The 14,598-nt window shown below is 38.8% G+C and overlaps 1 protein-coding gene across 4 annotated transcripts in view; it reads left to right on the top strand.

Moving 5' to 3' along the window:
• Positions 1-14,598, top strand: part of Rasgef1b (RasGEF domain family member 1B) — a 35,558-nt gene that overhangs the window by 5,453 nt on the left and 15,507 nt on the right. For all 4 annotated transcript variants that reach the window (XR_007213538.1, XM_048364191.1, XM_048364190.1 and 1 more), the window contains exons 2-4: positions 6,577-6,759; positions 8,405-8,527; positions 8,920-9,057. Coding sequence is in view for 3 of the 4 variants with exons in the window: in XM_048364191.1 (XP_048220148.1) it covers positions 6,583-6,759; positions 8,405-8,527; positions 8,920-9,057 (438 nt within the window). In the remaining variant the exon portion in view is untranslated. The remainder of the gene's footprint in view (positions 1-6,576; positions 6,760-8,404; positions 8,528-8,919; positions 9,058-14,598) is intronic.

The raw sequence follows: 14,598 nt of genomic DNA on the forward strand, positions 1-14,598 counted from the left end.
TCTTTAACAGGCATTGAGGGATAGCTTTTGATTTAGTCTCTACACTCGTGTATTCCTTAACCTCTCTTCCAATTCGAATTGCCACCTGAAGCCACCTTACCCCATGCACCTGCTTCATCATAAATAACATTGTGCAAAAGCAGTCACTAATTCAAACACAGTCTGCTGTTGAGAAAAAGGCAGCTTTTCATCTGGTGCTTTAGTTGGTTTAAAACCATTAGACATGCCTTTCAAATCCATTCATCCCACAAATCACCCAGTGACTGCTTCCTTGCTGCTGGATCAATGTCAGGCTGAACCTTTCCAGGGTCCTTGGAAGAACATGATCTATCTTTGTGACCAAATTAGCAGCCCTGTAAGATGGCTTGTCTGTCACCTGACTTCTTCAACCTACCAAATTAATTTTAAAGGAAGAATATTTATATCCTCTGCTTCGTTTGGTATATCTTTTATTAACTGGAACATTTTTCAGCAAAGTCAGTAATCGTGTACAATAATTTTGGTGGCTCTAAGATTTTTTTTTTAGTTTTGTTTATTATTTCAAAAATCAAAATTGTTTCCTCATTGACTTGCTGCCTCTCCTTCCAACTTAACATGCTACCTGAAGGTAAGGGGGAAATTAGCTTATTTCAATTTCTCTATCCAAACCAAAAGATGGATCACTCTTTTATTCTTTTTTTTAAAACCCAATTGGAATGGTACTACCTGAAAAAATTAAGTATCCCTTGATTTCTAAGGAGCAAGTCTTGAATGTGTTGGGCCAAGGTTCTATTTAGATTTTCCTTGTTTTACTTTGGGATACAGATATGACATCTTAGTTCGGTATGCACCAGTACTTTGGCCTCTTAATCCATCAAAATATATGCTAACTTGTTCATATGTTTCTGCAGGGATTGTGGGAGAAATGTTTGTAATCTTAGAAAGTTAAGGACCACTGGGTAATCCTAGCTACCCAGGAAGCTGAGATCCGAGGATAGCAGTTCAAAGCTAGCCTGGGCAGGAAAAGTCCATGAGACTCTTGTCTGCAGTTACCACCAAAAAGCTACAAGTAGAGCTGTGGCTAAGGAGTAGAAATCTGGCTTTGAGAAAAAATGATCAGGGGCACTTTCCAAGTTCTGAGTTCAAGCCTCAGAAAATGGCACATACACACAAAGATTAAGGCACACTGGCTGAATAGAACACAATTTGGATGGCAAGGAACAGGCTTTCAAATTGATAATTGCCTTTTAAGTCAGCAGTCTGTATCAGTGGTAGTGATTTGAATCAACAGGTTTTTCATGGTTCTCATCTAGATCTATTCTCTCCCCCCACCCTCCCCAACACCCTTCAAGGGAACTGGCTCTTGAAAACTTTGGTTTAACAGTAAATTAAGCTGGCATTTAACTTACTGCTGTGTGAACACATTCTAATTTTGAGAAAGTAGGCACTGTTTTCTATACAAGGTATTTGGTTAGCAGGTCTCCATTGATAGGCCAGGAAAATTTAGTGCTAGGGAAGAATGGAGAAGCTGGCTTTGATTTTATGCCAGAGAATGTGGAAACAGAGTTTATGAAACCTAGAGACAGAAAATAGTAATTGTCAGAACTAAAGGAGAGGGGTTGCTACAGTTAAGAAAAGCATGAAATAATGAATGGGAACTGTCCTGTGAGAACCACCCCACTTCACCTCACACTGCCCTGTGTGCCCTAGAGGGTTCATTAGCAAGTAATTCCTGGAGTTAAGGGTGTCCAGGGATAAATACTTCTCCAGATTCTTAGGTGTAATACTCTGGTTATTGAATTTATTTTCTTAACAAAAACTAAGCCTGTGCCTTTTGGGCTTCACTTCTTTAATTGCAGAGTTGAAGCAAGTAGGACTAAAATCCTGGAAGCAGACCCTGAGTTGCTGTGAACGAACAGTAGCTCTCTCGACGGCAGCAAGGAGGAAGAGCATAGAGAGAAAATAAACTGTTTATCTTCTTGAGTGTTTAAAATGATCTTGTACAGACAGTACTTTCTGTACTGTTCTGCTGACTTTTCTTTGTGTTTATTTATTACACAGGCAGTTAATCTTTCACAATGTGGCTAGACCAGTCACTTGTTAGAGATTGTGCAGAGGAGTGAGAATACCGTGACCTATGTTCTTCTTTTTAGCATTTGTCTCATTAATGTTTTCCTGGAAATCTATAAAGTAAACATCATAGAGTTTCATCAAATCCAATGTGCTATCCACTGTAAGATGCTCTAGGACTGTTCACCTGCTCCCTGTTTTAAAAATACTAAACTGTTTGTTTAAAAGTCACACACATACCACGTACAATTCAAAATCCTTGGAATCTTTGTGTAGCTGGAACTGTATTTGATTGCCAAGGTCAGTAGTTTATGTACTGCTGTTGATAGTGTGACTTTTTAGTAAGAGTAATTAGTGGTATGAATATATCTTTGGAGCAAAGATTTATGTAGAACATGTAAAACATAAATTATTTGAATAGTTTATAATTTGGGACAGACTGACAGGCTTTTTGTTTTATGGTTACATATTAGAAGTTCAAAGGGAAGAATACCATTCTCAGTATAACATGGAAAATGGTAACATGGAAACTAAAGTCCTGGGTTTGAAACCCTACCTGATTTGTCCCCTGATGTGTATGTACTAAGAGAAAGATTGGAGTTTTTCTGAGTCTAAGCTGCTTCTAAAGTCAGAAAGAATGAGGATCACTGACAATAGGGGGACGAGGGGGGGGGGGGGCTATACAATCCACAAAGGCATTTAGAGTCAGTAAACTACTACACAAACAGAAGCCAATGAAATTGCCAGAACCAACCTCATCTGGATGTCTGGAGATCAGAAAAATAAAGTTTGGGAATGTGGAGAATTTTTTCACTACATGAGATCACACAGTGAGGAAGGAGAATGTTCTACTAATGAAGGGAGAAAGACTTAAGGAAGTAGAAAGATGCTGTGTTAAGTACAGCGCAAGGTTGAAATTTTTACTCATTATGCATAAATAAAAGGCCTGGGTCTCTTAGAGTGACTTGGATTTCAGCAATTCATTATTGCTCTGAACAAATTCAATATATCAGGTGGCTCATGGGAAAATAAAACCAGCTGACTAGCAACATATCTTTGGACTAATTTGAAAGCAGAAAACTGTCTGTGACTTAGTCTCTTGTTACAATTGATTTCTAAGTAGAATAATCTATAGCACCAATTAATTTATCTCAGTTTGGTTTGCATCGCTGTAAGTAACATTTTCTGTTGGTGCCTTTTGGTAGGAAGTTTTCAAAGTGTTTGCATTTTGTACTTTCTCAAAGAAATCTTGTGGTATGTTTCCGAAGAATAATACAAAAGAATCTTTAGCAAAATTCTCAAAATAATGTTATAAGAAGAGCTTTACTAGAAAGAAGATGAGTAGTTACATATAAATAATTTAGAGTTTGGGAAGGGGTGAACAAAACGGAAAGTAACAGATGGAGAATACAGAGGGATGGAAGATGGATAAGGAACTTTCTGAAGATTTCACAGGGATTAAGTACTCAGATTAGGACTTCATTAAATCTGAATTCTTAATCCAGATCTGAGTCCTTGTTTACTATACAGGAGTGTATAATTAAGAAGTGCAAATACTTGGTGCTGATTAATTGAAAGGAAACTCTGAGTGACTGGTGACTGTCTTGTGGGCTAGCATGAACTGCTAGTAAGCCCAGGGCAGCAGGAGTGCAAGATTGGGAAAGTTCCATCTGGCTCACTTTGTGCTGGAGTCACATGACAGCCTGGTCACTCCAGTTCATCCTCCTTCCTACCCCGGGTCTCAAGTTTCATGTTTATAGAAAGAGGAGTTTGGACCTGACTATGATGCCTCAGGCACTTTGGCTTCTTCCATAACTGTCTGTCTTACAGTCATTTCTAACCATTTAAGTCACACATTTTGCTACTGTATGAGAGCTTCCAAATCCTTGGTCCTTTCATCTGGAGGTCCCTAGGCCATCACTTCTAATTGATTACAGTTAGAAAGTGAAATGAAATCTGTTAGTATTCTGGACCAGTGATTTTCCTATAGTCCTTTTGAATATTATCATTTTCTGATTTTCAGAAGTTCCTTTGTCTGGATTAACCATATCCCAAAGGCACTTTGTTAGATTAGTACCAATAGCAAGAAATAAGGGGTACTATCAAGTAAAAGTAGTGATTTCTAACAGGAAATATCCTTCACCTTCATCTTCGTCTCTGGTGTGTAAAGGATACTGTGTGATTGTAACCATGGAAAATTTAAGCCACAGGCAACCAATTTCAGATACCATCAGAAGAAAGTAGTAGATATACCTCTCATTAGGTCCTGGTCTCCAAGGTTCAGAACACTCTAGATTTCTCATGTCAAGGGTTGATTGTCTCTTTTACCTCCTACCAAGGACAACTCAAGTATAACAATTATATTACACATGAGTTGTGCTCATAAAAAATGTTCAGTTTCAAGAAATTTCCTTTGTTCATGGATTTATAAAACATAACATTGAGTTACTTACTTAATATGGTCCCTAGATGTGAGAGCTTCCCACCCAGGGAGTTGAGCTGAGTATGTGTTACCATTCCAACCCATAATATATAGTTCCTGACCCTAAGTTAGAGGTAGGTACCAATGAACCGAATAGGGACAAATCCCCCTGGAGTGATTCTCAGCAATCACTTTCTTCCCAGTTGTGGCAAAATTTTCACAGAGCTCTTTCAAGTTCTCTTTCAGCTGTGTTTTGGTTTATTGTTTGTTTGTTTCTTTTAGATGGAAAACACAAAGTTGAACCTCTTTTTTTTTCTATTTACTTTTTCTTTTCTATTCTCTCTTTTCTTGTTCTAAGACCAGAACTTAAACTTGGTACTTAGGGCTGCTTTTGCTCATTGGTGGGGGTTCTACCAACTGAAGTATGCCTCCAACCCTTCTATCTACTTTTTTTTAAGTGCTATTTTCACCTGCCAGTTTGGCTTTCTAGGCAAGTGTGTCTTCCTAACAGAGCACCCTTGGCCACGTCTTGTGGAGGCACGTGTGCATGTTGTGAGCTGTGTGCCCTCCATAATGGTAGCTGGAACTGATGCTAGTGGAGTAAAGACTGTGACTTCTAAGACAGCTCTCTCCCCCTTCCTCCATTTGGATGCAAATATCCTTTGGCATCTTGGAAAGAAAGATTAGCCCTGGTTGTGTCCATGTCAGTCCTGAAGTTTGGCTTCCCCTCATTGTTTGCTTTCTGAACCCCCCAGCCTCCACAACTTTTGAATGCCTCCATTGTGCACACAAGCTGCCAGAAACCCAAGTCTGTTCTCAGAACCAGCTCTGTCCCCAGGAATCCAAGTAATAACTTAGCAGCCTCTGGCCTCCCCTGAGCACTCTCTGACAAGGGCTTTGTGAGCTGCACAGCACACAGATGGAGAGGAGCAACTTATCTCAGAACTGTCACAGCACTCCTTGTTCCCATGTCAGGTGCCTTCTCAGCTTGCATGTTTACTGGGAAGTTTACATTCCTCTTTTCTACTTTCCAAGAATTTGACACAAAGGGGAGAAAATCAGCAGCATCTGAGCTTCTAAAGAGCTGGGGAGACGGTATTACATCTCTTGATACATGCAAGAATCACACACACACAAACACACACACACACAGTGCTTTAATTCTAGGTCTTTTTTGTAAGTTAGTTTCCTCAGCTTCAGTTTTGGTTTTCTCCCTGTATATCCAGTCCTAGTCAGTTATCTCTTCCGTTTATTTAGTTCTTCCCAGCAAAATCTGAAGGAATCCTTGACTTCATGGGATCAAGCAATCCGAGAAGTGTTGTACAACCATGGCATCCAGAGATCCACCTTATCTATGCATTTTATATTTAGCTGAATGAGATCGATACTGTTATATGGGAATTTGATCGTGTGATATAGAGAAGCCACATTTTGAAAGGTGAAATCTGCAGTCTATTAGAAAGCCAGTGACAGTAAGCAGACAGATGTACCCAAAACACTTACAGCCTTGAATATATTTCATACTGTTAGAAAACTGAGCCCAGGAGGGTAGGAGAACAAAGAAAGAACAGATCAACTCTAATGGAAAGTTGGAAGAGGGATGCTATGGAGACCTGAGGAGACTCAGGAGACTCGAGGGTTGGCACAAAGTGGCAGCTGAGTTGGTCAGGGCCTAAACAAGATCATGATGAAGGAAGGGGCAGGGTTTCAGGGAGCTTGCCCTTTGAGAGTTCATGGTTTAGGTCTGGCAGATCCAGTAACCTATTGTCCTAGACCCTGCCCTTGCCTCTAGGAATTCAGGCACACCTATTACTTGGTGGTGGGACTCTACCTTAATTTGCCAAGAAGCCAAGATGGTGCCAGTTAGATCCAATTCCCCATCACCCACCATGTTTCCAAAATGGCGCCAGTGAGATCCAGTATCCATGTTTCAATACTTAACAGCCTGTATACATGTAATATTTGAAGAACAACTTGGTTTTGGGCGAGTTCTGATATTTTGTAACTGTCTGTTCATTACTCTTAGAGCTTATTCTGTTAGGGCTTATTTCCCTTTTCATATTGTGTATTGCTGACACCATGTTTTCTTCTTTTATTTATTTTAGGAAAGTATGCCTCAGACTCCTCCCTTTTCAGCAATGTTTGACAGCAGTGGTTACAACCGAAACCTCTATCAGTCTGCAGAGGACAGCTGTGGAGGGCTGTATTACCATGACAACAATCTCCTTTCTGGGTCTCTGGAAGCTCTTATCCAGCACTTAGTACCTAATGTGGATTACTATCCAGATGTAAGTATTCCTCATCCTCTGAAGGCCACCTTTATCATGGAGCAAAGTATAATATAGTATGCAGGAGTATGGGTACTGTGGAATTATACTCAGGTTGCTAAGAATTTTCTGAGTAAGAAACTACACATCAGTGGTCGAATGCTTTGAGTTCAAATCAAGTATGGGTATGTCACCTTTTGATAGTCTCCACTGAAGGTTTTGATTTTTTCAGATGAGGTACCACTGGAATAAAGTATATGTAGGGTTGATCTGTGTGTATACTTCGGTCTTTAAATCAGAACGCCAGAGAATATTCAGTGTTTTTAGTGTATGTTAGTTAATGTCTTTTTTTTATTTCCATTCCCATCACTTATGTGGAGAAGGATGAGTATAGCTAGGTAGGGAAGGTACACTGAAGAGAAGATTTAAACTCCAGGTGCAGTGATTTGTCTGTCCATTGTCAGATGAGATTTGTTTCTGGTTTGCTTTGATAACTGAGTTTGTAGACTGACACTTTGTAATCTAAAAAATTTGTTACATATTATCCCAATCCTTAGGGGAAGTCAAAAACAGGATAGGGGAGAAAACTAAAATTTCACAGTTGAATATTTACTCAGTCTCACCTCCAGCATCTGGAATTAAACACAGGTTTTTCTTTCTGTACCAGCTGATTTTTCTTGTGTGCTACAGTACTAATTTGGTGGAATTCAGTTTAGTAGGACAACAAGGTTTATTAAACAGCTGGTTATCGATGGCCATTTCTTGAAAATATCTAGAGACCATCTTCATGAATTTTTGTAAATATAATAATAACCTTGGCATGCAAAGGTTAGTTTGTGCTTGCCATGGTAAGTCAACATAATGCTCCTTACTAAGTTATCTCTCTGTGTGTGATTTGTTACATGGTAGTTTCAAACATGCTGCCACACAGGGAAAACCAGTAATCAGAAGTAAAAGGAACCCCTTGTTCAGCCCTGTAAACGTTTATGAGCCACTAAAGGCGCCTGGGGGATGGGGTGAGGGAACAACCCATGGAATTTCTCTTTACACCGAGAGTCTGAAGTATATAGTGTTATATTGTGCTTTATTGAATTGCTTGGCCCTCATGGAAATTAGTTACTTACAAGTCCTTCTTCAGCTGTTCTACCACAAATGCTTAAGTGTGCCACGTGAACACATGGGGATTCTTGGCTAAATGTAGGTGGGACAAGGGGGGTTTTCTTTCTTTTTTGTTGTTTCAGGTTTTTTTTGTTTGTTTGTTTCCATCGAGATACCATAATATTTGGTCACATAATCAGATTTTCTCTGGATTGTGTATTTAAGTGGGATTTCTCTCTCTGGGCTGAATTTCATTCTTCTTTAGTACAGGGAGAAATGTGTCCTTGTAGCCTAGTTTTCTGAGGATGGATGTGAAAATATTCTCTGAATAATTTCTGGTACTAAATTTGTGCTGGAAGTCTGTTTTTTTTTTTAATGGTTTAAGGGAAATGATAGAGCCAAAGGTAAAGAGAAAATTTATATCGTGTTGTTACATGTGTAGGTGGTACTTTTGAAATTGTATATGAACTTTGATCAAGAGAAGTTAATGAAATGAGATGCAGTATGTATAGGAGATCTATTAATTCAGAGAGAAAGCGTCAACCATGTCTTTTTTCTTTTGTCACAGAGGACATACATATTTACCTTCCTACTCAGTTCCCGGTTATTTATGCATCCTTATGAGCTCATGGCCAAAGTTTGCCACTTATGCATTGAGCACCAGAGGCTAAGTGACCCTGATAGTGATAAGGTAAGGAAGCATTTTGAGCTTTGTTATATGTGCTAACTCTACGGCTTAGATTGTGAAATTCATTAAGGGATCCTGGCTTACCTCCTCTGTAAATGGTCACATGACTATACATAGGAAACTGGGAACTGTTGAAAGAGCACAGTATGGGCTGGAGCCATCTCGCTCAGTGGTAGTACATTTCTCTAGCATGCACAAGGCCCTGGGTTTGCACTCTAAAAATTAATAAAGTACATCATACAAATTGAATGTATTAGATCCTGCCCGAAATTAATTATACTTGGTATTGATATAGGGGAGGACAACAGCTGCTTCTTCAACCTCAAAAGACTTACTTACTTGATGTAGTGTGTGTTGACAAATATCACTGAATTGCATTTGCCTTTTCTTCCTAGAACCAGATGAGAAAAATTGCACCCAAAATTCTTCAACTCTTGACAGAATGGACTGAAACATTTCCTTATGATTTTCGGGATGAAAGGATGATGAGGAACTTAAAAGATCTGGCTCACAGAATAGCTAGTGGCGAGGAGGTTGGTAACTTGAATTTTGCACAGCCCTCAAAATTGACAGAATAGCCTGGGTGGGAAATGGTAACAAATTATATCTGAGTACCTCAGAACTTCTTTTCTGCTTTACCTTTGGGAAAGCCTTCTGCAATAGCATGTTGGCTGATTGGGCATAGCAAACCAATGATTATTCCATCTCACTTCAACGAAATGTGGCCTGAAGTTTTATATGATTTGTTGAGGGCTATGTTCATGTCAATTCATGCACAGGATTCAAGTTGCAAGAATGTTTTGGTTTTATTTTACATATATACTAATTTCTTTCTGAAAGGATTGATACCATTACACATATGACATTAATAAGCATTACGAAGGACACAGGAGGATTCTATTGTTGACGTTACATTTAAAGTTCTAGGTGAATCTCCTTTGGCGTAAGCTACGTGGTTACTGTATATGATTTTGGTACACTGGGTATTGTATATATGCCTTCCCGATCTAGGGAAGGGAAAGAAAAACAAGGGTGTAAGATATCACAAGAAATGTATTCACCACCTTATTATGTAACTGTATCCCTTTTGCACAACACCTTTTCAACAAAATTTAATTAATAAAAAAATAAGCATTACAATGCATAAAGTCAGTAGAATATTAATATAACAATTTATTAGTAGTCTTAATAAATCATAAATATAAATAGATGATCCAGTTCAGGAAAGGAGGAAACAAATATGTCAGTGTGGAGAGCCAGTAGGACTGGAAAGGACTGTTAAGACTTGAGTTTAATTTTCGGATAAAAGGAAGTACAATCACTTTTCATTGTGAGAGAAAGAAAAGCATACTAATTCTTCAGAGCACTAAATGAAAATAATTTAAACTTGAGGCTTTTGTGGTGCTAAGATTGAAACCACGCAACAAAAAATAAAAATACCAACACTTTCTTATGAAGAATCTCATATACAAGGAAATAGTGCCATGTTTGTTTGTTTGCAAGACTCTTGATAGCATTGACCCCAGATATTCCTTGGTAAAACAGAAGCCATTGACCAGAGTGTATATTCACAAAGGTAATCCGTTTGAAGAGGAGAAGACAAAGTCCTCTAGTGCTGGAAGTGGATTTAAAGGTACGTGATTTCAGGCTAGTGTAGGTGGAGATTGAAAGTAAGTCTTGGATAATATTCCATAAATATCACTTACCTCGACTGAACTTTTGATAGGTTTGAACTAGTTGTGACAAAGTCAGAGTTATCATCTCTGAAGTAGGCCCAAGAGGGCTGATTTTCTATGCTGAGGCTTGTTTGGAAAGGATGTCTTTGTTGTTTCTGTGTTGCTGCTAAGTTTCTGGAAACAAGAAGATAGAGTAGCCGATAGTGAGGAAGTTAGCAACTTGAATTTTAATATAGGTTACCAGTATTTCCAGAACAGCTTAGACAGGAAACGGGGCTGAATTATTTTCTACAAACTCAACACCTTTCTGTTTGCCTTTGGGCAAAATATAGTTTAGGGGTAACAGGTATATTTTCTTGTAGGGGGACAAAAGATAGACAAAGCATTTGCCAACTGTAGTGATGTCTTGCTTTATCTGAAAATACATTTTGCCATCATGTATAACTTCCAATAGAACTCATTCTTTCAGAAGTATGCTGCAAAGCACACTGATCTCTTTTGATAATGGTGAATACACTGTAGTGCCCTTTCTCCAACTTAAAAAAGAAATCAGAATAAAATGATATATAGTTAGCACCTAGAAAACGTGTATCTGAATTTCCTTCATGATGTTCTGTTTATGAAAGGAGAATTAACTCTTTCGTGATTACTATGATTACATTACATTGAACCTAGGTGCTCAAGACAGCCATTCTTTTTGTCAGGCTGAGTGAGTCCTTTTGCAAATTCTGCCTGTTACAGTCCTCTTCAGGTAGATCCAAAGTGATGTGTCACCATGCAGCAAATCTTAGGCTAGTGGTATTAACTCTTGGGTTACTTAGCAGGGTCCGTTCTGGCTTAGTGACCTTGGTTTATGACAAACTGATCAAAAGATTGGTGACTTCATGGGGCTTTTCCTTATGTAAACACTGAGGCCTGAGTTACAGTCAGTTTTTTTCCTCAGGGCAGTTGTATGTAACTACTCAACTTTATAAGTCAGCTGTCTTCTCTGCCCATCACCTTCTTGGGTACCAGTGGTTCACACTTGTAATCTTAGCTGATCAAGATGCCGAGATCTGAGGATTGTGGTTTGAAGCCAGCCTGAGTAGGGAAGTATGTGAGACTCTTAACAATCACCGAAAACCTATGAGACATATGGAGGCCCTGACTTCAAGACCCAGTACTAGCACGCATACCCACACACCATTTCATTATAAGATCTGATGGTTTGAAAATGTGAAATGCATGGCTTCGTGTCATGGAAGTTAGAGAAGGAGATGATTACTATCTGTGACCAGGTGAGGTCTGGTCTTTTTTTTTTCCCCCCTCTTTTCACTTTTTTTTTTAAAGCTAAACCAAAACTAACAAAACACAAACATAAAATCAAGCCCTTCAAAAGTTGAGTAGAACTGAGAAAAAGGGTGCAACAGTCATGTGACTCTGGCTTCTTGTCAGTACGGTGTTAATAACTCATTCTTAATGAACTTGGGAAGTTTATAGTTGGCTTTGAGCACGGGAGGAGGAGGGGAAAAGGTAAGCCAGGTCCAGCTGAGAACTTGACTGAACGAGGGTATGTGGAGAGAGATGTGCTTTCCTTCATCTGGATGGTTTCGTGAGCAACGGCTGTTTCTTGGCTGGTTTTATCTACAATTCAAAAATCAGGCCCACACTAAGCAGTTGCTTAATCAGACTGTGCTTTGGCAGGTTCCTTAAATGCCTTGCTCCTTTCTCATGTCTGTAAATCATTGAAAACAGCCTTTTGTTGCTGTCCCTTTTAGCTCTAAACTTCTGTGATGGATGTTCTTTCTTCACTTCTTTGTTTGACAGGATCCTCTTCTGTCATATTTTTAAGTGTTTTTTCTCAGAAGGAATTCCCAACTCTACCTCACACTCCAACTACCATCATACACCACCCCGTCTTGGCTGTCACTACCTTTTCTTCATGGCTGTTTGTGATTTCCAATTATTTACTTTTTAATTGTTCTCATTGGGATTCATGCTATGCCCTCTTTCCCTAAAATGGCATTCTTTTTTTTTTTTAAATGGCATTCTTAAGTCTTGTCTGCCTCTAAGTAATATTTGAATAAGTGAGTGAATGAATGAATGATAGGTGGAGGAAGGAATGAATGAATGAATGAATGATAAAACATTATTTCCCTTCCCAAAAGGACCATAAAATTGAGTTATGACTTGTTGCTTCTTGCCTATGACTTCAAGGATTTTTATTTTTATTTTTGGCAGTCAATGTGTGCAGGTGTGCACCGTATATAATTGAGTCAGGTTCTTCTGAATTTACTAGGACAGTTCTACATAATTTGTTTCTCCCCTGGGGATTTGCCCCAAATGAAGTGGTTTATTAGGACCTGCCTGCAAGAAACCTGAAATGAAACAAATGATTGAGTTACGTGACAAATGACTATAGTGAGTAGAGTGCAATTTTCTCTCCCTTAAGGGGCTAGTCTTCATAATAGGAACTTCTATCATTATTTGCCAGGTAATTGCCATCCCTGGCATTTGAGGTTATAAAAAAGAATAAGTACATATTTAGCAGTTCATGACTTGGTAAGGAAGCGTGCTCAGCAGCATAAAGCTTGATTTCATAAATGGAATCAAGTGGAAGAAAGAAACTATTTCTTTAAGTCAACTTTAAGCAGTTGTACAAAGGGGTTTCAATCCCACATGTTAGTTTAACAATATAATGCATCTTGATCAGTGTCATCCCTTCTGTTATTCTCCATCATTTCTCCAAAGCGTACTTAGGAAACTTAAAAAAGAAGCCATACACCTTCTCTTTGCTTTCCTTTGTGTCCTATGCGTGTATATGCACACGTTGTTATTCTAATAGCGTTTCCCCTATACTCTAGTGGAATTTCTCACTAGTTACTTGCCTGTACAATTTCTCTATTTATTCCCACAAAAAATTATTCTGGTCCTAACTATAGAAGGGAAACCTTTTGACAGACACGCTAGGAGAGCATTGCTTCTCAGTTGTGGCTCTGGCCCCATTGACCTGAGGAGCATTACTGTCATGGTACCTAGAGAGCACCTCAACCCACTTCAGGCAGAATCTCGTAGGGCCGAACCCAGGCTGCAGGCTGTCATCAGCCAGCTGTTTCCTGTGCTCATTGTTTCTCTGCTCGTCTCGAGGGTACCATTTCTGTGAGGTCATTTCTTAGTAGTGAGCAGTTTGTGTAGGGAAGAATAACTTGCATGGAATAGCTTTTGGGATAAAAATGACATATTTTCACATGGATTCTTTGTGGCTTTTCTACACATCTCAGACTTATGTTATCCAAAAAAAATTGTGTCTGTTTAAGTTTTTTGTTTATAATAAATCAAGCAGTACAAGAATAAGTTGCAAATATTAAAAAAAATAAACTTACAAGATGCAAAAGTACTCTACAGTTCTACCCATTTTATGTCTCTCTTAAAAGTAAAGGATTGCCAGTTTGGAATATATCCTTCAAGAGCTCCCTTTCTGTGTATGTAATCATGCACAGATGCACACAACTGCACAAGTAGTGCATATAGTGTGTGTATGCTTCCTTAGTGTGTTCCACTCAGTGATGTGTCTTAGCAGCCTAGACAGTGTAGACAGTTGTGTCTTCTTTGGCCTGCTACCCAGTACTCTGATATGTGATTGGACCTGGGTTTTTCTTTTTAAAAACTATTCTGTGAGAAACAAGTAAATTTTTTATATGGAGGAAATTTAGAAGTTTTCTTATACTTGCAAAGAATATATATACCCTATTCACACTAGACTCCATTTAGTGGAGTAGTAGTGTAATGACAGTCATGGGCTGTTCTTGTAAACAGACCGTAATGATTGGGCAACTGCAACTCCTTGCTGCAGAAAGCATGTGTTTTCTACTCATGGTGGATGGTACGTGCTGTAACTGCAGTACCTCAGAAAGATGCTTATCATCTCTCATGAGTAATATATTGGGAACTAGCATGATTTTAAGTAGTGCTAACTCTCATGGGCATTTATTATGACATTTGGATGGAAGACTGAAGAAAACATCTTACATACTGAAGGTCTAATGTAACTCAGTGTTACCAGAATAGAAGGGGTAGATGCAACAGAGACATTTCCTTGAGTGGTAGATAGGCATTACCAAACAGCACCTTCTAAATGGATGACCTTCATGCTGAGTGAAAGATAGATTTTCTTGAATGCTCAGTTGTTTTAACACTTAGGTGATCTGAAGATGTAGAGAAAAATGAAGGTCATCTACTGGGCCATGTTAAAGCACTGGAGTTTACATCAACAGTAGAGAAGAAGGAAAGGAAAAAATATCTGTGTATGCTTTGCATCCTTGCAAACATGAGAATTAACCATTTCCACATGTGTTGTAATTTGGTCTGTCAAGAGTTTTGTTATATGTTCTGTTAAAAGGGCTTCTGTGGGGGAAAATG

The sequence above is a fragment of the Perognathus longimembris genome, chromosome 16 (genome assembly GCF_023159225.1).
Source record: "Perognathus longimembris pacificus isolate PPM17 chromosome 16, ASM2315922v1, whole genome shotgun sequence".
Lineage (NCBI taxonomy): Eukaryota > Metazoa > Chordata > Mammalia > Rodentia > Heteromyidae > Perognathus > Perognathus longimembris.